This window comes from Lathyrus oleraceus, chromosome 6 (assembly GCF_024323335.1).
Source record: "Lathyrus oleraceus cultivar Zhongwan6 chromosome 6, CAAS_Psat_ZW6_1.0, whole genome shotgun sequence".
NCBI classification, from domain to species: domain Eukaryota; kingdom Viridiplantae; phylum Streptophyta; class Magnoliopsida; order Fabales; family Fabaceae; genus Lathyrus; species Lathyrus oleraceus.
In genome coordinates, this window is record NC_066584.1 from 52628062 (window position 1) to 52649858 (window position 21797).

The following is a 21797-nucleotide window of genomic DNA, read 5'->3' on the forward strand; positions in this document are numbered from 1 at the left end:
ACAACGGTTGCTATACACGATCGTTGTGATATATACACCGAGTTTATTATAAATCATGTGAAATGCTTATTGCGCCAATGTTCCCCAAACATATAATATGATAAATTAAGTTATATTAGAAGATGAAGTTCACGTTCAATGCTTGACAAGAGTTCTTCAACTAAGTTATCTGTATTTTTCTCTTTAAAATTAGAATTTTGTTTAATGCTCCTAGTTCTTCAACCTCACATTCCTTCACCATTAACTCATTTTGCAAAATATTTTTTAATTTGTAAAAAAAATTAGAGGTTGAGAAAAGGGTGGTGGTACAACTACAAGTATTAAATAAAATTCTAACGATTAAAGAACGAAATGCAGATAATGGAATGAAGAGTTCTTGTAAAGAATTGAACGTATATTTGTTTTCTAATATAACTTCATCTAACATATTATAATTTTCTAATGCAATCTGAAAAGTTATATATTTGGTAAGTGATTGAAAAAACACTTAAACCACATAAGATATAATAAACTCATTTTTTAAACAAATATTAACAACAACATTCATCAACATCAAACCTTAAACAATATACAAGATACAACAAACATATCAACTTATAGAATGTTTTAGAAACATAAACTATAGTGAATATGAGTATGTAAGGCAGTCATTTGCTAAGATTTGATGCAACAAAGGTAACCTTCGAAGAAGACGAGTTGACTACATAAGTTTGGGGTTTCCATATGAGAGATATGAGTGACAAAGGTGTTAGAGTTTTATTTTGAGAGAGACGAGTGAAAGAGATGTTAGAGTTTTGTTTTGAGAGAGACGAGTGAAAGAGATGTCAGGGTTTTGTTTTGAGAGAGACGAGTGAAAGAGATGTCAGGATTTTATTTTGAGAGAGACGATTGTAATGTACTAAAGCGAGAGATATTTTCGCTTATATATAAATAAGTAACACCTTTCACTACGGTTGATAATCAAACAGTGATGAAATAATTACAACTTACATCACGATTGATTATAAGAACCGTGGTGATATACAAAGTCAAACCCATTATGTCACGATAAATAAAAAAATATTGGTGCTGAGATGCGAATTCTTTCACTCCAGGTACATTTCACTACGGTTGGTACCTATGACCGATGTGAAATGTCTTTTAGTAAATACAAAAAAAAATGCTAAAAAAAGAGTTATTACCACAATAAATTTGAATGTCTTTGTAAAATAGGTGTTACGAACATCTATCAAACAATGTACGCGACAAAAAGTTGTCCAGTACTTTAATAATTTGTGATGTACTTTTATGTCTATTACTTACGCATTTGCAAATCAAACACACCCCAAGATATGAAATATTTGAACTTGTCATTATGATGTACAATACATAATGATATTAAACATTAACCGACTCTGAGATAAACTTAATAATAGAGTTGGAGTCAAACTAACACATAAGATATTTGATGTTAAGTTCTCAGACTATATGCAAACCATGATATAACACCATCAGGTCAACATGAAGGATGTTGGAATAACCAACATTAAGCATAAAACCGTGAACTCAAACACCATAAGCATTTCGAATCAATTCACCAAAACTCGAGACAACGACATTATTGTAACTATTTTCATCAACATTTAAAATCATATTACTATTTTAAATACATTCCACGTGACCGTTTTTATTAAATGAAATATATTATACTTGAAAAAATACACGTGGAATTTAAAAAAAAAATATAATAAAAAAAGAGATATTAATAATTATCTCTCTGGACCCATAGTTAAAATAACAAATAAAATAAAATAATTATAATATTAAATTTAAATTTAAATTATTTTTAAAAAGTAATGATGTAAAAAAAAGTAAAGATGTAAAATGATTAATAAAATTTATTTAATAGAAACATTTAAGATTGTTAAACTTAAGATATATAAATAAATAGATGTCAAGGGAATAAAAGAAGTGTACACGTGCAAGATCCATTCCCATTGTGAAGAAGCTCTAAACTTCCAATTTCTCACAATTACGGATCTTATGAGTTCCAAGAGAATGAAGCAATCAAAAGACCCATTCGAAGCCGCATTCGAGGAATCACCACCAGAATCCCCAATCGAAACCGAACCAGACCCAGACGCAGACACTGAGATTCCACCATCCACTTCCTTGATTTCCCAAACCACTCACACCAACGAAGAAGACAATCAATTCAAAAACACCAACTCCACTAACAACGCCACAATCGCCAAGAATAAAGATGATGATGACGATGAAGAAGAAGATAACATGGATGTTGAGCTTGCTAAATTTCCTACTGCTGGTGATCCTCACAAAATGGCTAAGATGCAGTAAGTAACTTTTTTTTTCTCTATATCATTTCATTTTTTATAAACCCTAATTTTTTCTGTTGTTGTTATTTGTAAATTTTTAGGGCTATTTTGTCACAATTCACTGAAGAACAAATGAGTAGATATGAGTCATTTCGTAGAGCTGGGTTCCAGAAAGCTAATATGAAACGGGTATTTCTTTCACTTTTTCATAAATCATTACTTTATTGATTATAATATGTTATCACTGAACTGAAGGATTTATGTTATTTTAGGCACCAAATGAATGATTTATTTTTCATTTTTACTCTTTTTTTTTTCTTACTCATTGTTTTGCCATTGCTTCTTCCTCACCATGGAGCAAAGTTCTTATTTTTAATCTTGGATACACGTCAAGGGGGAATAGTAACAACACTCACTTTAGTACTCTCTTTCTTGTTGAGTAAAATTCTTGTAGTTTTATCATTTTGGAAATGGGTCTCCTATAAAATGGTGAGACTTACATGAATTTCACCTTATAGAAGAAAGAGTGTTAGAGTGAGTTCTGCTAGTACAATTTTACACAGTAATGGTATAATAATGCAAAAATGACACATTGAAGACGTGCTTTCTATCTCAATAGGTGTTGATGTCGACACCAACACGATAATGGCATGTTTCGTTAGGGGTGGTAAACGGGTTTCCCCCGCCCGCCAAAGTTGATTTTTTTTTAGATATATATTTTTTTCCATAGCAACAAAAATCAATAATTAAACTAAATATTTGATCATTTTAATAATAGTATAATACTTGATCTTTTCATTTAATCTTTATTTAAAAAAATAATTATTATAATAAATTTGCTATCTTTTGGATTAACAAAAGTAAATGGGTAGTAAAATTATTAAAAATAAAGATAATAAAACGAATTTAATAGGTCAGGGCAAGGGTGGGTGCGGGGCGGCACTAGCATCCCGTGGCCCCGCCCCTGTAACTAAAAAGCAGGTTTTCCCGTTTGAATCGGGGTGGGGACAACCAGGTCTGGGCAGGGGCGGATTTTTGTCATGCCTACATATTAGAAGGTGCAGGCTTAAAATTTTGTCCCACCCCGTGAAAAAGTGCAGACAAAACGAGCATGCCTCGCGGGTCAGACTAGTGTCGCCACCCCTAAATTTGTTGCATTTGATACTTTCATTTTTTTAAATCATTAGCAGTGTATACATGTCATGTGTTCGTGTATGTGCTTCATAGGGTAAGTGCTTGATATAGGACTGAGGAAGAAAAATGGGTTAACAGCCCAAGACTAGTTAGGGCTTGTCGGGTGGATTAATGGTTAGTTGTGTATATTTCAGTTTTTTGAGATAAAAGGGACGAGCCTTAAATAAACAGGATTTGGGGTTTGATGGTTCTTAGAAAACTAAAGGAATTAAAGCTTGTCTTAAAGGCCTGGTTGTTTTCTGTTAGCCCCTCTACAGTGATGGATAGTAAAGCAATAAAATCAAGGGATGTTATTTCAACAAACTTGTGATTTATTTAGATGTGTCTCTAATATCAACTAATGATTTGTTCATCAATGGTTAGTGAATATTGTTTTACTTTCAACTTTAAAGTGCCGGGTCTGTGTATTTTACATTCTGTGTGGGTTCTTGGACAGTGAATGAGTCAGTGGCCTCCAACTTCTTCCAGAATATAAAACAAAAACAGCATTAAAGAATTTCATGTTTAAGCTATTTATTTCTTGATGCTAGGCTAGGCTGATATTAATTGACCTTCAGCATTCTGTTTTCCTTCACCCCAAACTGATTAGGTAATTTCTTTTTCTAATTTCAAGACTCTTAAATGATCAAACTATACCGCACCATAAACACATGACATTGTTGAATACAAAAATTTTAAACTGTTGAGTTCAGATTATTTATAGAAACTACAATTGGTTTGGATCCTCTCTGGTTTTGGAATGATAGGATATTGTCCTGTCAGAGAGAATAATACAAATTTTTTGTACCATTGATTGGGTGTTTGTAGGGTAGGCTCCCCTAATTTGTTCCGTGTATATTATTCAGAATTGTTGCTATCACATTTTCTGTGCATCGATGCTGCATTTGAAATTGTGTTCTTCTACAAGATATTCATATTTTAGAATGCCACTTTTGCATTTCAATTTGCACCGGTAATTTACATTATAGTAAATCAAGATTGCTCACAACTCACAAGTGACCTCTTCTCTATTGGTTGTCTGAAAGCAGTTATTAGCAAGCATCACCGGGACCCAGAAAATCTCTATACCAATTACGATTGCAGTATCAGGGATTGCAAAAGTGTTTGTAGGTGAAGTTGTGGAAACAGGTATTAGTTTTCTTTACAACCATGGCATGCTTCCTTTTAATATAATTAGAAATAGAAATATGCAAATGAATAATATAGTGACCAGTCCCGCGCAAACTGTGTTTCCAAGGTAAATATGTTGCAGGGTATTATTTCCATTAATCAAAGGTACTCTATCTTTGCAGCTAGAATGGTTATGAAGGAGAGGAAAGAATCTGGACCAATCCGGCCATGTCATCTGAGAGAAGCACATAGACGACTAAAGCTTGAAGGGAAAGTCTTCAAGAGAACAACTTCGAGGCTATTTCGGTAGTGGACCAAATATGATTCTTGGTATATCATATGATTGGCTTGCAACAGTGGCATGCATGCAGGAAAAATGTTTAATCCAGCTTATCCAATCAAGTGGAATGAGTGAATCAATGTTGGTAGGTAAAATGGGCAAGTTTCCTACAAAATAAAATATGTTGTGGACTTGGCAACATAATTTTTTTTTGTAAGTTGTGTCAAATACTAATATTCAGTGCTTTTATTTATTGTATTATAATATACTACCTTTTCCTCCATCAACTAGTAACCCTAGCAAGTTTTTACAAGCAACAAATTCGAGCACAGAGTTCTTACAATAGGTCAATTTGGGAGCTCTCCATTAGACAACCAGTTATTTGGTGCAATGCCTCAACGAGGTTAAATTACTTTGCAAAGTACCAAAGTTCCTTGACTGGGAATGCCCCTTCCAAATTTGCTCGTTGTAACAAATAACACCTAATATTTTATTCAAACAATAAATTGCAAATGAAGAGAATTAGAATATTTTTTTCTTTTTAGCTGTCTCTTAAAAAAAGTTGTCTCTTTTTCTTTATCATCCTCTATAGAGATGAATGATTTATTGTCAATTTGTGGTTAGAATCACCTCTCTTGAACTTTCTTTTTTATTAAAATGCGTTTTTTACATATACTAAAAGTTTTGTTTGTAATTATGTTGTTTAATTACTGTCTTTATGTTGAGTTATCTTCTTTTTTTGTCTTATTGCGATGTTTTATTGGTTTAGACTAACCAATTATTTTTGATGTAGATCTAGTGTATATTTAATCTATGACTGCTCATCCAAAGCATCGCCACTCGAGTCGTCATAAACCTACACAGGTTGGAATTCGGTCGTCACGTCCTTGGTTTGCGCCACTAAAAAAAACATTAAGAAATTTAAAAAAAAAATGCAAACTTGAAATCTTTTATTAAATATCTCTATTGACTAAAAATTGCACTTTTCGATATACCTATCTTTTATTAAATATTTCTAGTGACTAAAAAAATTGCATTTCCCGGGATACCTATGCAGAAAGATATCCGGGATTGCTTTTTAATTCATCGGATAACTTCTTTCTAAGTTCTTCGAAAAATTAAATGGATTGGATAACTTCTTTCTAAGTTCTTCGAAAAATTAAATGGCTTGGATAATTTGTTTAGAGATTATTGTTTTACAGTTTTGAAAATCAGCCACAAGAATTTACTGGATTGAGTTGTGGATTAGGTCGCTCTTTTTAAAATGTTTCGTGACACTGACCAAAATTATACAAAGCAGTCGAACTACCGCGTTGTCTCCAAGATAAAACAACACAGTTCTATCGAACTACCGCGTTGTCTCCAAGATAAAACAACCTATACTGTATGATTACTACTTGCACGGTAGATAATCGATTTAGAAATACAGACTCTAAGATAACAATCAGCCGTAATAATTTCTCAAATCAAGAGAAATTCCAATAATTCTCTAAAGAGAATCCAATAATGGTCATTTGACCACTCAATAATTTCTCAAATCAAGAGAAATTCCAATAATTCTCCAAAGAGAACTCAATAATGGTCATTTGACCACTCAAAATAATTTCTCAAACCAAGAGAAATTCCAATAATTCTCCGAAGAGAATTTAATAATAGTCTTTTGATCACTCAAATAATTTCTCAAACCAAGAGAAATTCCAATAATTCTCCAAAGAGAATTCAATAATGGTCATTTGACAACTCAAAAATAATTTCCCACACAAGAGAAATTCAAATAATTTTCCAAATTCAAAAATTAATACTTGTAACTTCTCAACTTAAACAAAAAGAAATTAACATAATTCTCTAAAGAGAATTCAAGAAAATACTTAAAAAACTCAACGAGTAGAAAGAAAAGGGGAGAAGTTGACGCTTCGACAATTTGAAAGACATAGAAAGAAAAAACTCAACAAAATGATTTTTGATGTATTTTGAAATGAAAACAAGGAATTTCCTTATATAATATAGAGAGCTAGCTAAGATATCTTTTCTAAACAATGTGCAACTAAGGAGTTTTTTCAACAAACACACAATATGGGACTTAAGAAACTTTTTCAAATTCATCTCCCTATATTGAAATATTGACATAATATTCCAATAATCCACCACTTGAATTTAAAAAGTGTTTCAAAATTAATGTCAAACGTTTCTAAGATTGTGCGTAAACAAATGTATCTACGACTTGAACCTGGGTGTAGCAGTGGGATTCCGATTCAATAAGAGTGACACAATTGTCTTGAACTCTGTTTCAGACATCAAACTTGCACACAACATTTTCTTAAGGTCTAATCTAATAACACGTGCTTTAATGACCATGCACGTGTATCCTGATTTAGTGAAGGCTCTAGGAATTATGTCTTGAAATTCCATAGGAACCGACCTAAGCTCCACAATCATATATGTGAGTCTATTAAAAATACTTATATAGCCTAGGTACTCCATCATACAGAGTATAAATCTCATTAAGAGTTTCTATAATCTCATCCTCTTATTACTCTAGGATTCATGTTTTACTTATTTATACTTGCATGATAATCTCATATTACTCACAACTTGTTATTACCCATTGAACCTATTTTTTTGGATCTCCAGTCAGGTTGGGATACCATCGTGAGTAACTGATATGTCTATAGGCATTAGTTTCATCTTCTTGGATGTATTATGTACTTTCTCTCTAGCTAATCATTTTGTTAAAGAATTTGCGAAATTTTCATCAGTGCGTACATGATTCATTCTTACAGCTCCTTTAGAGATACAATCTCTAACAGTGTTGTGATTCCTTCTAATTTGACGTCTTTTACCATTATATTAACAATTCTCAATTTTTTCAATAGCCACAGTACATTCGTAGTGGATCAACACAACTGACATAGTTTTTTTCCCAAAAAGGGACCTCAACTAGCAAATATCTTAACCAACTTATTTCTTCACTAGCAGTCTCTAATACTATCATTTTAGACTACATCGTGGACTGAGCCAAGATAGACTGTTTCTTTGATTTCAAGATATAAATCCTCCAACTATATTGAATACATAGCCACTAGTTGCTTTAGAATCATCAGATAAGTAATTCCAATCTACATCATTGTATCCTTCAAGTATAGCAGGAAATATCTGATAATGCAAATTGAGATTCAGTGTCTTTTTAAGGTACTGAATGACTCGCTTAATTGCTTGTCAGTGCTCATTACTCGATCTACTAGAAAACCTTCACAACAATCCCACAACATATGCAATGTCAGATCTAGTAAAATCACTGACATACCTAAGACTACCAATGATGCCCACATATTTTGTCTGTATGACACTTTCACCAGTGTTCTTAAACAACTTTACACTTGGATCGTATGTAGTGCAAACGGGTTTACAATCAAAATAATTATATTTCTTTAAGTTTTTCCATATATAATAAAATTGATCCAAAGAAATTCCTTTTTCGGATCTAGTGATCTTAATTCCAATAATCACACTCGCTTCTCTAAGGTCTTTCATATAATAGTTGTTGCTCAACAATGATTGCACATCATTAACGACATGAATGTTTGGTCCAAATATGAGTTGATCGTCCGTATAGAGACATATGATAGTGCAAATATGATTCTCATATTAGTAGTAAATACATTTGTCACTTTCATTCACTTTGTACTCATTCAATATCATTAAGTTATCAAACTTTTCATGTCGTTTCTTATGAGCTTGTTTTAGACCTTACAAAGACTTATCTAATTTGCATACCTTATTTTCTTGCCCATGAATCACAAACCCTTTCGGTTAGTCCATATAGATTTCTTCTTCTAAGTCACCACTTAAAAAAGTTATTTTGACATCCATTTGGTGTACCACTAAATTATAAATAGTTGTTCTTGAAATCAGTACCCTAATGGATAAAATTTGAGTGACGGGTAAAAACGTGTCAAAAAAATCTATATTTTCTTTTTGCCTAAAATTTTTGGTTATAAGGCGAGCCTTGTACTTATCAACAATTCCATTAGGTTTTAGTGTTTTTTTCTTCAGAATCCATTTACAACATATTGATTTGCAACTAGGTGGTAAGTCTACTAAGTGACAGGTCCTGTTAGATTCTAGAGAATCTATCTCATCGTTAATAGCTTCTTGTCACAAATCTGCATCCAGAGATGACAAGCTTCTTGAAGATTTATTGGATCTTCTTCTACTGTATATGCCACATAATCGGATCCATAATCTTTAACAACCCTTACTCTTTTGTTTCATTGAAGTTATGTTTCTACTTCGTCGTTGCTTTATGTGGTTCTTATCACAAGAATGTGATTCGATTCAGTGTCCCCACTATTTCTCTATTTGACAGAAAATTTGTCTTCACAGAATTCAACATCATTTGATTCTTATCACTATAGCATTTAAGTCATAAAACCTATATGCCTTACTATTTGCTGCATACCTAATGATACACATTCATATGCTTTACTAGCAAGTTTAACTCGCTTCGAATCCTAAATTCTGACATAAGTCAAATATCCCCAAATTCTTAAATAAGACAAGTTTGGTGGTCTTTTCTTTAATATGCCATAAGGAGAGAACTTACTTCTTGACTTAGGAACTCGAATTAGGACATAGCAAACAGTCAATAAAATTTCTCCACCAGTGAGATGCAACACCAAAATTTAACATAATAACAACAACTAGGTCAGTAAGAGTTTTATTCTTTCTATTTACTTTACCATTCATTTCAGAAGAACATGGTGTAGTTGTTTCATGTACAATTCAATGTTGTTTATAAAATACATTAAATAAACTGAAATAATATTTAGTTTCCCCTATCACTACGAAGTCTCTTAATCTTATTACTAAATAGAATTTCAATTTCATTCATAAAAGTCTTAAAGATAGCAATTTCACAAACATCACTTTTAGTGATTGTCGATAAATCTAAGGGTACACATGGGTTGGATAAACTCAATAAATCCGATAAAATCACTCAAACCGACCCAAAAATATGGATTGGGCCAGGTTATTAGTTTAACATGGTTTAAAAAAATGAAAAATCATTCAAAATAATTGGGTTATGGTTAAACCCACATCCAACCCACAAAACTCATGGGTTATTGAATGACTATTTTTTAGTTATTTTTTTGTAATTTGATGAGTGATGACTTTGATGTTTTTAATTTCGGTTGCTTCAGTTACAACCTTTTGAACATTTTTTATTTTGCAAGTAATTACTTTAACTTATTTAGTTTGATTATTTTGATGTTAATTCTTGTATGTTGCAAGTATTTTATGTCATTCTAGATATTATCATAATGTAATTTTGATTTTTCAAATATGTTTATTATGAATTTTATTGCGCATTTCATACATTTGATGTTTAAAAAAAATATTGGAAATAAGTTAAACTATTTATTAAGAAAAAAATTTGACACATAATTTATAATTATATAAGGAAGAAAAAAAAGGAAAAAAAATGGGTAATCCACTATCCAACCCAATTCAACCCGCAAATTTGTGGTTTTATCCAAACCTCCCAATGATATTGTAGGTGGTTATTTTACCTCGCCCAAATCGATGTACCATTTATGGGTTGGGTCATGGTTTTGGCTAAACTCAACCCAAACCAACTCATGTACACCCCTAGACAAATCTACTCCAATAGACTAATTAAACCCTGTCTTTTTCAGAAGAAAACCATAAACAAGATTTTTTACAATCTATGAAATATGCATGACATCCTTCAAGATTAAAGTCTTTTCAGAAGTGGACTCGACTCCGTTTTTCCAATATCGACAACTTTAGTAGTGTGGGCAACTCCCAAAGACACTTTCATCTTCGTGTATGTTTTGAAATTGCACGATCATAACAGACATATGTCGAGATGAGGCAATGTCTAATCACCAACCATCAGATTCATCAATCATGTTGATTTCAGTGATCAAAGCAATAAACTGCTCACCAGTCAGGTTAACTTGTGCATTAGGGACAATACACGGTTTAAGCTCGATCTTACATTTCTTAATCATGGGACATAATTTTCCACAATTGAACCAAGAGAAAACACCAGTGTCATTTTGTTAAGGTGGTGGTTGTTACATATCAATTGGAGTAATTTGGACCCTCAAAGGGTTCTCATTCTTAATTCGGTTCGTAACATTGTGGTTCTATTCTTTAACCATTTTCCAAATCGCTTCAGAAGTACTCCAAATTTCTTTTTGATCTTGTCTCTAAGATTCTTCTTCAACTCGAAGGTGAATAATCAGACTCTCAATTAAAAATTCTTGTCTTTTGACAAAGCAAAATTTTTAAAAAGTTTCAAACAAGAGGAAATTTGTCAATAATAAAAAGAAAATTGAAATTGTTCGTCTAAGCACATACATTTTGTGATGATCTTATAAACAGTATTTTGAAGTTCGTAACAATGAACCTGCACCAACCTTTTATTTTTACCATCTGATACTTTAGGTAGCGTCCAATAACATACTTATTTATTTCAGTTTCTTTAGTATCATATTTCGTTTATAGAGCTTCCCATATTCGTTTAGCAGTCTCGCAGTTATTATAGTAATCATTGAGATCATCAACAAGATCTTTCAGAATGTGATTTTTATAAAGGTAATCATTATCTTTTCAGATAAATATTTCTTTTCTGAGTTGTATATCATCTACTTTAAATTTTGCAGCAGAGTCTAATTCAGACGAGTTAACATTTCTTTATGAATTCACAGTTTTGTTACCATTAATTTGTTCTTTTTATACCGAAAGAACAACAAGAATGTCCTCAATCAAAACATGGAAAACATTCTTTAAGGTTAGGAAAATTTTTATTTTAACTTGCCAACATTTGAAGTGAGAACCCTCAAACTTAATGATTTGTTAGAGATAACGACCGCAAAATTGTCAATAACTTCTTCAGTAACCATGACAGTTTTGTAAACGTTTTAAAATACTGTTTCACGATTTTGAAAATCAATAACAAAAGAAATTACCAGGTCGAATCACCGACTATGTCACTTTCTTTAAGACGTTTCAAAATACTATCTAAATTATGCAAAACAATCGAACTGTCGCGCCGCCTCTAGGATACAACAAATCAATTCTATACTGTATAGTTACTAATTGCACGGTAGAGAATTGATTTAAAAATACACTCTTTAATATAACAATCAGTCGTAATAATTTCTCAAACCAAGAGAAATTCTAATAATTCTCCAAAGAGAACTCAATAATAGTCATTTGGCCATTCAAAATAATTTCTCAAACAAGATAAATTCAAATAAATCCAAAAATTAATATTTATAACTTATCAACTCAAACGAAGTGAAATTAACATAATTTTTAAGAGAGTTCCAAAAAAATACTTGAAAAATTCAACGTGTAAAAAAAAAAAAAGGAAGAAATTGACCCTTCGACGATCCGACAGACGTTGAAGAACAAACTCAACAAAATAAATTGTGTTTTAAAATGAAATAAGAAATTTTCTTATATAATGAACCAAGTAAACTAAAATATCTCACCAAACAAATATAGAACTAAGGAATTTTTTCAACTAACACTATGAAACTTAATTTTTTTTTTAATTTATCTTTCTATATTAGAATATTGACAATAATGTTCCAACAATTTTAAAATTCATCTTCCTATATTAGAATATTGACAATAATATTCCAACAATTTTAAAATTCATCCTCCTAGCTTTCAAGGATCAAATAACTTACTTAATCCCACACTCTAATCAATGTGTACCTGATAACTTTGTTAAAAAATTCCTAGCTCGAAAAATTGCAAAACAGTGAGGAAAAGAGTAAAAAATAGGATAAAAAAATTATGACAATGTAGGTACAGAGAAATAAATATTAGTGTATGTGATAAAATTTTCAAGTTTAGAGATGCAGAGCCTAATGGAAGCTGTGGAGGAACTCTCTGAAAGTTTTCCGATGGAAATAATTGAAATAAGTAGATTTTGATTTGTCTCGTAATCTCAAAAGCTCTAAGATTCTGAAAGCATATAGAATTACATTTATTTATCATCTAATACCAACAAGATAGATTGTGAAATTCAGAGTCAGTCTTTGCAAGACAAACTGAATTCTTACCAATTAGACTAATCTACGTTTGCTTTACATATTAACTTTAATATATTATCAAAAATCTTTTACCTAAAAAATAATTAAAATAAAACTAAAATTACATGTTCCAAATGATAATTACATGTAATTTATATGCATTTTTCGTTTGCGTATCATTTGTAGAATTCAATAATTCAATAATGAACATATTTTCTTCTACATCATTGCATAAACTTCTCTAAACTAAATGAGCAATCCATGTTCAAATCCAGAATGCTGTCACTCTGATGTAAAAGGTAATGAAGTGATTACGTTATTCAGAAACAACATTTCTCAATGAAGAAACACGCGATAAAATATGCTATTGCATTATTTATTAGCTTTTCCTTTCATACAATAAATTTTACCAAACACAGACTCTACTGGTAAGGTCAAAACAAAAAAAGCTTGAATAGAAATTATAGAATTATTGATCAGTGATTGACATTTTCACTATATCACAGACAAAGCTTTTATTCTAATTTCTTAATATAGTCATATTGACCAACTAGACATGAGTACCGTGTAATTAATTCTAGCGAGCATCCTTACTTAAGTAAAGGTTGTCCCCTACGCGGGCATTGCGAAGCTCATCAACGGAATCACCTCTCTCAAAAACAGCAGCTGCCCCCATTCCGGTACCTGATCACAATTTAAAATAAACAATATTAACTATAAGGTTTTCAATATCATTCGCGTCCGTACACACACACGCACACAGTGAGAAAGTGGAGTGTACCAATGCACATAGATATTACTCCAAATCGACAGTCCTTGCCACGTCTCTTCATTTCATGTAAAAGAGTTGCTACACATCGAGCACCTACATCGCAAAAATAAAATAAAATAAAATAAATCAAAATGCATACTTATGATGTACAGTTTATGACATTGGCGTTCAAGTCCGAGCTCTCACGTCTCATAGCTCAATGTTCCAAGGCATATTACAGTTTTGTGTTTGAAAATACATAAAACTATTGGGTTATTTTAGCTATAGGTGAGATCTTATGTGGCAAACAATTGGTAACTTTCAAAACAAAATGGAAAAAAGTATATGATAAAGTTTAAAGCTTCATTATTCAGTAATGGAATTATAGCTTTTGGAATGTGAAAATAGATGTGTTGAATTATGGTATATACCTGTTGCTCCCAAAGGATGCCCAATTGCCATTGCACCTCCATTAACATTGATCTTTTGTGAATCAAGTCCTAGCTTGTTACGGCAATATACGAACTGGGAAGCAAATGCCTGTATATGCAAATCATTGAAGTTAGAACATAAACAAATGGTGAGAAAAAAAGATAAGGACATTAGTTAAATACCTCATTTATTTCAAATAGATCAATATCATCAAGCTCTAGACCTGCAGCCTTCACAGCAACTGGAATTGCAGCAGCTGGGCCAACGCCCATGATGGCCGGATCAACACCCACAGCAACAAAACTCCTACATGACAACCAACAAATAACACCCTTCAGATTATAATAAAGAATTTTCCATATCAAATTTGCAATGCGACGATTTTTAGGATGGAATAAGATTCATTAGCAATTGTTTGGATGCAAGGAGATTGTCGTAGGAGATAAAATGGAGAGAAAAGAAAATAGGTGGATTATATTGTTTTGAACTTTGGACTTTAGGAGTAGAAAAAAAAAACATATGAAGGAAACAACACTTAATGGTTCTTGTCCACCATTTCTAACAACCAAAAAGTATGTGGAAAATAAAAGTGGGTGTGAAACCCCCAATAAAACCTTCTCCCTGATGAACAAAAAACAGGAAGTTATGTAATTTTTAAAATAATAACATGGGGTAGTTATGTAATTTTTAACCGGTTAAATTTTACAGTCACTACAATACTCTGACAAATTACCACTGATTTGATATTTGTCCCAAATTATTACACATTTCATGTTAAATACATATTTTCTAATTTATAACATCATGTTAATGAGCGGGGCAATCTACTGGGCCTTCCTTAAACAGTATACCAATTTAAAATCGGTGTATATATTGTCAGGGATTATAACTTTTATGCTACCAATTAAGTACCTGAATACACCAAGAATGGGTAGCCCCTTTTGCACTGCAATACTTCTTTTCATCAGCAGAACAGCCCCAGCACCATCACTCACTTGGCTAGAATTACCTAAAACACATACACCATCAAATGATTAAATAATGTCATTATAAATAGAAAGAATTTAAGGAAATGAATCACATTTTTATGATCTTATACCAGCAGTGGTGGTTCCATCTTTCTTGAATACAGCTTTAAGCTTTCCTAGGTCCGCCAATGTTGCGTTAGGTCGAATTCCATCATCAACAGAAATGGTGACAGATTTCTCCTCACCAGTTTTTGGGTCCACAATCTATTGAAGGAAAAGTCTAATTCATAACCTAATATTTTTAAGGAAGATCCAATATAGCCTTATGGTGGAAAATACCTTGGTGGAAACTGGTATGATTTCATCTTTAAATCTACCAGAAGCAGTAGCTGCGGCAGCTCGCTTGTGAGATTCAACCTACCAACAAGATTATCAACAAAATTCAGTTTTTAAAAGAGAAATTGGGAAAAGGAAAAAATATCATTTAAAGTAACACTAATGATTAATGACTATTTTATAATTGTCCGCGAGGAGATTAGAACTCTGCCCCTTGAGGTTACAATATTATAGTTTTACTTACCACTAAGCTAACACCTCATAGACATCAACAAGATTCAGTTAAGGTTTGCTAAAGTTAAATAAAAATTAAAAGGGCGAACTTAATGTTGCATTTAAAGATATATTCAACTTACAGCAGCTTCATCTTGTTCTTTCCTTGAAACCCCAAAGCGATTGGCAACATTTTCAGAGGTGATCCCCATTGGAAGAAGGCAGTTTTGGGCTTTTTCAAACATTTCCACCTGTGACAACAAAGAAATATCACGACCTTGTAGCTCTGAAGGTTTTATTTACAGATACCAAAAGTAAAAAATTAAATGATTTAATTAATCTTCCAAAGGAAATAAAGTTAGGAAAAACGGGAAAAATACTTTAGGATTCACTGATCCATCCCATGCCATTGGATTAGTTGTCATGGATTCCAAACCGGCACCAATACCTAAGCAAAACATGGTTAAAGTAAGAAAATACATATATAGTTATTGCAATCACAAGAAATACAAAACAATTTGATGCATCCATTACCAATGTCATAAAATCCAGCCCTTATAGCAGCAGCTACATCAGCAACAGCTTGGAGCCCAGATGAACATTGCCTGTTAACTGTCCTAACAGGCACGGTTTCTGGATGGCAAAAAAAAAACAGAACATGTAAATAACTAATCAGAATCATTGATAAGGCTCAGTTACTCAAATTATCTAGACATACCAGGAAAACCAGCATAAAATGCAGCCATACGACATTCACTAGCTCTTTGAGATCCAGCTCCCAATACAGAACCCACAACAATATCACCAACTTCACTGGGGTTCAAGTTGGTTTTCTCTACTACAGCCTACAATGAAACCTCTTCATCACGTTCACGAAGATGGATGTACATTAACAGACCAAATGACGAACCAAAGTAGCAAAAACGAATAAGAAATTAAAAATAACAAAACCTTCAAAACAGGAGCTAGGAGATCGTCAGGATGAGTGTCTTTGAATCCACCCCGCTTAGCTTTGCAAAGAGCAGTCCGATATGCACTGCAAGCACATAACATAACTACCCTTTAAGATAAAAATTAAGAGATCCCTCCAACACATTGCTTCTAAATTCATAGTTAAAGACAGCAAGACATTTAGTTAATAAACATCTATTGTATAAATGTTTTATGTATAGGTGGTATCTACAATTGAAGAGAAAATGAAGAGAATTTCCGGATAAGCTCTATATAAAATAAGTTGTTTTTATAGCTAGTCTATGGAACTCGCAAAAATAAGCCAAAAATACTGTATGGCCTATTAGTATTACAGCTTATTTTTATAAGCTCTTCCAATCCAATCACTTATATAAGTGTATATATCATAACATAAGCTCAAATAAACTTTTCCACAAGCCTCCTATATCAACTATCAAACAAAACACATATAAATCCGAGTAATAGTCGAACTCACGCAACAATCACTACATCATCCCCAAATGAAGCCTTCCTGTGATAAGCAGCACTATCGCCCGCCATACAAGCTGAAGCCTGTAAATCAAATGTTCAACATACAAATTAAAATCCACCATAACAAATCCATTCAAAGCATAAATACACAGCCATACGCAAATACTTATGTACATACATGTAAATATGTACACATACATAAACATATTTGCGTTAATTCCTAAATAATCTATAAAATAAATTACGTGTAGAAAAAGGATCAGAGAGAATCTCCGCTTCCGAAAAATCAAATTCCGATGAATATATAAACAGATTCAAGATCAGAACTTTGGATAATTAATTTTTCATAAAAAGGGGAAACTAAACTATGAAAAAGCGATAAAACCGAATTGAAATTGAGAATTGAAAAGAGAGAAAAAGAGGAAGAAACAAACATTGAGAGAGGTGGTAAATGAATCGTTATCATAGATCGACGATGAAGAAGGATTGAGATGTTGAAGCAAAACTTTCTGTCTGTTAATCGCTTTCTCCATTTTCGAGAGTGAAAATCGAATCGAAATGAATTATTCAGAGAATAGAATGAGAGAAGAAACTGGAATTTGCTTATCTCTTTACTTGTATTTATATTTATATTTCCGATCTTATTTATTGTTGCCGGTTGTAAGAAGCAATCGGAAAAATCATTTTTTATTTTATTTTAGATAAAACTGAGTCAAATTTCCTTTTAGGATAATAAAACTATATTTCTTATTATCCATTTTATATTCTATATGTATTAAGATGATGTCATTTTTATATTAATTTATAAATATTTACTTGATTAAATGTGCTTAACAAAAGAAATATCATTAATGAAAATAAATTAAATAAAAAATTAAATGCTATATCTTTTGATATAATATGGTAAGGTTGTGATTAGAGAGGTGACGTTTTATGACGAGGATGAGAACTAATATCTTCATTTTAACTTTTCATTTCTGGTATTTGGCTCATGATTTTACAATTTTCACTCATTTATTTCAATTATTATCACAAATTATGAATTTTTATTTATTTGTGAATTCTTGTTATATATAACTAATATAAAAAAAAATCATTATTACTAAACTATATATTGAAAAAATACTATTTGTGTAGGTGTCTTAAAAATAATTCTATAATATAAGCAAATCATTGGATTTGATTGCACATTTATGTAATGTTAATGCATATAAATTAAGTTTAAATAACATATTAATTACATTTTTTTGTTTATTATTTTTATTGGTTTTTATTTACTAAAAGTAATTTTATTTTAAGTTGTTTACACATGAAAATATTTTAAATTGTTGGTTTAACACGGCAAATAGTCGGGATTTTATAATCGAGTAAAATTTGGACTTTGTTTAGACTATAATACAAATATATATATATAAATTATTTGTGAATAGGTTTTAATCTATTTTTATAAGATATTTTGAAGAATTTATGGAAAAAAGTTAAAAAATTAAACAATATTGTAAGTTGTTTTCATGTATAAAAATAAATTAATTTCATAACTTCTTCCAAACATCCTCACAAAATGTATATTAGCGTATAAGCTAAATAAATCAATCTAAACATATTGATAATCAAACTACATAAAATTAAATATGAGTTCAGTGAATTTTTCTCAGGTTTACTAAGGTTCATGAAGGTCGTAGAGATATGTGAAGTAGTCAAAGGCACTTGAAATTTGGCGATTCAAACGAGTTTTGTTTGTGTTTCATGTTTGTAGCTTCACTAAATAGAGCAACTATTTTAAGAAAGTCGCGATCTTATGCAATATTGCATGTGTGGATAATATAAATAAGAATGGTGTGATAAAGGGGGGAGAGTGAGAGAAGACAAAAATGGGGTGTTGTGCATACACCCAACGATATAAAGAAAATGTGCATCATTCATGAAAATAATTGAGTGAGACTAGATTTGTAGGCAAAGACGTTATGGACACAATGATTAGCTTTGGTTATAAGCAATAGAGAGTAATATAAGTAATCAAACTAATCTTTAATTTGGACAGATACATATGGCTAGGAGCCCGTCTAAAGTAGTATGACACATTTGTATGTCATAATCTTCTTTTTGTGACAACACTTTCTAGATGAACAATGTAACATCCTACTTCCCGACTCGATAAATAATTAAATACATATTATAAAACACATATATCCTTCAAGTAGGCTGCTACTCACAACAATCAAAACTCATATTTGAACTACATTATTAACAATGAAATTATTCGATAAGTAGTGGAAATTATGAAATATATGGTATTAAAAGCCTCAACAACATTATTAGTTTGAAAAATGGTTCATCATAAAAAATCAACAGAAAGATATGCAACATAAAATAAATGACAGAATAGTTTGTTTCCCTCGTGTTACATATCAGAGTGACTCCAACTATAAGACTCGATCGACATGCAACTAAAGAGGCATAACATCGTCCTCAACCTTAAGCTCTTACTCAGGTACCTGATTAGATATACTCCATAGGAGTACAAACGCAACAACACAAAAGGGGGTGAGAATACATTTAAATAATAAACGGTGCACAAAGCAATCAGAATAGATTCACACACTACAAAGTCATACACATATCAAACATGCACCCCAATATCATGTATTCACATCTCATACATATCACTGTCAAACTCACACAGATCATACAAGATTTCTCATCATTACACAAAAATCACATCATCATGTAATGCAATGCAATAATCGACTCAACTCATTCTCGTCACGGTCCCCACTCTAAGTCGGACTCACAACTAAACTTTATATGCATGTGGTATTGAATCAACATTTGGTTCTTCATGCGAACCAGGTTTCAATCAACTTCGAACCCTGAGCCCCCACTCTGAGCTTGTGACAAGTCACTAGTGCCCACTCTGAACTCATGACTCGCCTCTTTCAAAATACGACAACATATGATGTAGGGCATATATCAATGCAATGACAACAACATACTCAATGAATACAACCTCACTCTAACTATAGACAATCATATAACAACAACGACATAACAACAAGTATAAGCTCACTCTGACTGTAAACGATCATGCATTTAATGCATCACCGGTAGTTCTCACCCAAACTACCAATCTCATCAATCTTCAACAAGCATGTTCAATAAATTACGTAATTAAACTTGCATTTCACAACAGAAACACCATATTAAATACATATCCACACACAACCCTCAATCATGTTAAATCATCTTAACATTGATTCATCATTAAGCATGTACAATAATTCACACATTCAACATACATCCACACATCATTCAAACATGTCAATTCATCTCAAGGCACTACCATAATGTAGCTTTGTGCGTTAGATTTCCAACGCTTTAAACTGTGTCTCAATCTGAGTCACGAAACTCAATTTACGATAATTCGAATCGCGAAAAACAACTTTGTATTGTCATCCTCGCCAAGCAAGCACAACAGCTCGTTGGGCGAAGTTCGCTTGGATAAGCTCGCTAGGTGAGGCCGTCCAGACCTGCAGCACCAAAAATATGGTTTTTACACTGCAAAACCCCCAAACTCTTCCATTTCAATCTCAAACATCCTCAACCAGTCCATAATTGATACATATATGATTAATACATATTGGTATGTTATTGCCCATTAAATTGACATGTTATTTCATCCCTTAACCATAAAAACTAAGATTCATGACCATACCTAAAGACTCCTTAATTCCAATATAAACAATTCATTCATGAGCAATTTCAGATAGACAACAATTATACAACATCAAGCTTGAATTTCAAGTTAATTCATGGCATAAAAAAATAATCATATTCATTGAACTCGCCAAATAATCAATCAAAAGAGAAAGAAGAAAACATTATTGGAGGTTAAAGGAAACCTCTATACTCTTTCATGATTAAGGCGCCCTTAGATGAATAATTTACCCTACCTTGCAAATCCAGCAAAAGCAAACTCTCAAGCAATCTCTAAGGTCTTCTCCTCCAAGTCCTAGCTCCCAATGCCTTTTGCTCTCTTTTCTCTTCTTTTTCATGTACTCTCAAAAATCCCAATAACCCTTATTTTCTCTAGTTTTTTGAATATATAATATTCTAATTAACTTCTCATAATTCAAATTTTGGCCCAACTAAAACTCATCTTCTCTCCACTCACCACTTACTTCTCTTAATTCACAAAATTTGTCCAACTCTACATATTCTACCAATTTTCTATTAATTAATTAATTAAATTCCACCAAAACTAATTAAATCGGCACAACTTACCGCAAATGTCAACACTGGCCAAACACGTCATAAATCACATGAAATAATTATTTAAAAAATTACTCATTTAAATCAAATAAATAATTAAATAAAAGGATAATTAAGTCGAGATGCTACAACTCTCCCCCACTTAATGAATTTTCACCCTCGAAAATTACTTGATGGGAAAAGCTCTGGATAAGACTCTTTCATCCTACTCTCGAGCTCCCACGTCATACTGCCACCAGCAAGACCTCCCCAAACAACTTTCACTGAAGCGATCTCCTTGCCTCACAAGCTCTTCATTTCACGATCTTAAATCCTTAACAGCAAAGTCTCAACTGTCAAGTTCTCTCTAACTTGTACAACATCCAACTAGATTATATGAGACGGATCAGGAATGTACTTCCTCAACTGAGA

At 32.0% G+C, this 21797-nt stretch overlaps 2 protein-coding genes across 2 annotated transcripts; one reads left to right on the top strand and one right to left on the bottom strand.

Annotated features, from left to right (window-relative positions):
- The first annotated feature begins 1936 nt into the window (after positions 1 to 1936).
- On the top strand, positions 1937 to 5443 carry LOC127092336 (transcription initiation factor TFIID subunit 11). The gene is made up of 4 exons (XM_051031186.1): positions 1937 to 2333; positions 2417 to 2504; positions 4538 to 4637; positions 4802 to 5443. The coding sequence occupies exons 1-4, from the start codon at positions 2023 to 2025 to the stop codon at positions 4927 to 4929; spliced, it is 627 nt and encodes a 208-aa protein (XP_050887143.1). The 5' UTR covers positions 1937 to 2022; the 3' UTR covers positions 4930 to 5443.
- A 7871-nt stretch (positions 5444 to 13314) lies between these two features.
- Positions 13315 to 17802, bottom strand: LOC127092337 (3-ketoacyl-CoA thiolase 2, peroxisomal). Its single transcript, XM_051031187.1, has 14 exons — positions 17552 to 17802; positions 17122 to 17198; positions 16626 to 16710; positions 16393 to 16519; positions 16209 to 16307; positions 16055 to 16122; positions 15818 to 15925; positions 15465 to 15542; positions 15257 to 15389; positions 15070 to 15166; positions 14340 to 14463; positions 14157 to 14265; positions 13756 to 13839; positions 13315 to 13658 (listed from the first exon to the last, which is right to left on the bottom strand). Exons 1-14 carry the CDS (start codon positions 17648 to 17650, stop codon positions 13552 to 13554), a joined length of 1395 nt encoding a protein of 464 aa, XP_050887144.1. The 5' UTR covers positions 17651 to 17802; the 3' UTR covers positions 13315 to 13551.
- Between the last annotated feature and the right edge of the window lie 3995 nt (positions 17803 to 21797).

What these genes read in the sequence shown, in the direction of transcription:
- LOC127092336 (XM_051031186.1), top strand. Translation starts at nt 2,023, where the DNA reads ATGAGTTCCAAGAGAATGAAGCAATCAAAAGACCCATTCGAAGCCGCA. An exon ending in CACAAAATGGCTAAGATGCA is followed by an intron (nt 2,334 to 2,416) that starts GTAAGTAACTTT and finishes GTAAATTTTTAG; the next exon opens with GGCTATTTTGTCACAATTCA. An exon ending in AGAAAGCTAATATGAAACGG is followed by an intron (nt 2,505 to 4,537) that starts GTATTTCTTTCA and finishes GTCTGAAAGCAG; the next exon opens with TTATTAGCAAGCATCACCGG.
- LOC127092337 (XM_051031187.1), bottom strand. Translation starts at nt 17,650, where the DNA reads ATGGAGAAAGCGATTAACAGACAGAAAGTTTTGCTTCAACATCTCAAT. An exon ending in ATTTTATGCTGGTTTTCCTG is followed by an intron (nt 16,308 to 16,392) that starts GTATGTCTAGAT and finishes TTTGCCATCCAG; the next exon opens with AAACCGTGCCTGTTAGGACA. An exon ending in AGATGGAACCACCACTGCTG is followed by an intron (nt 15,167 to 15,256) that starts GTATAAGATCAT and finishes TATGTGTTTTAG; the next exon opens with GTAATTCTAGCCAAGTGAGT.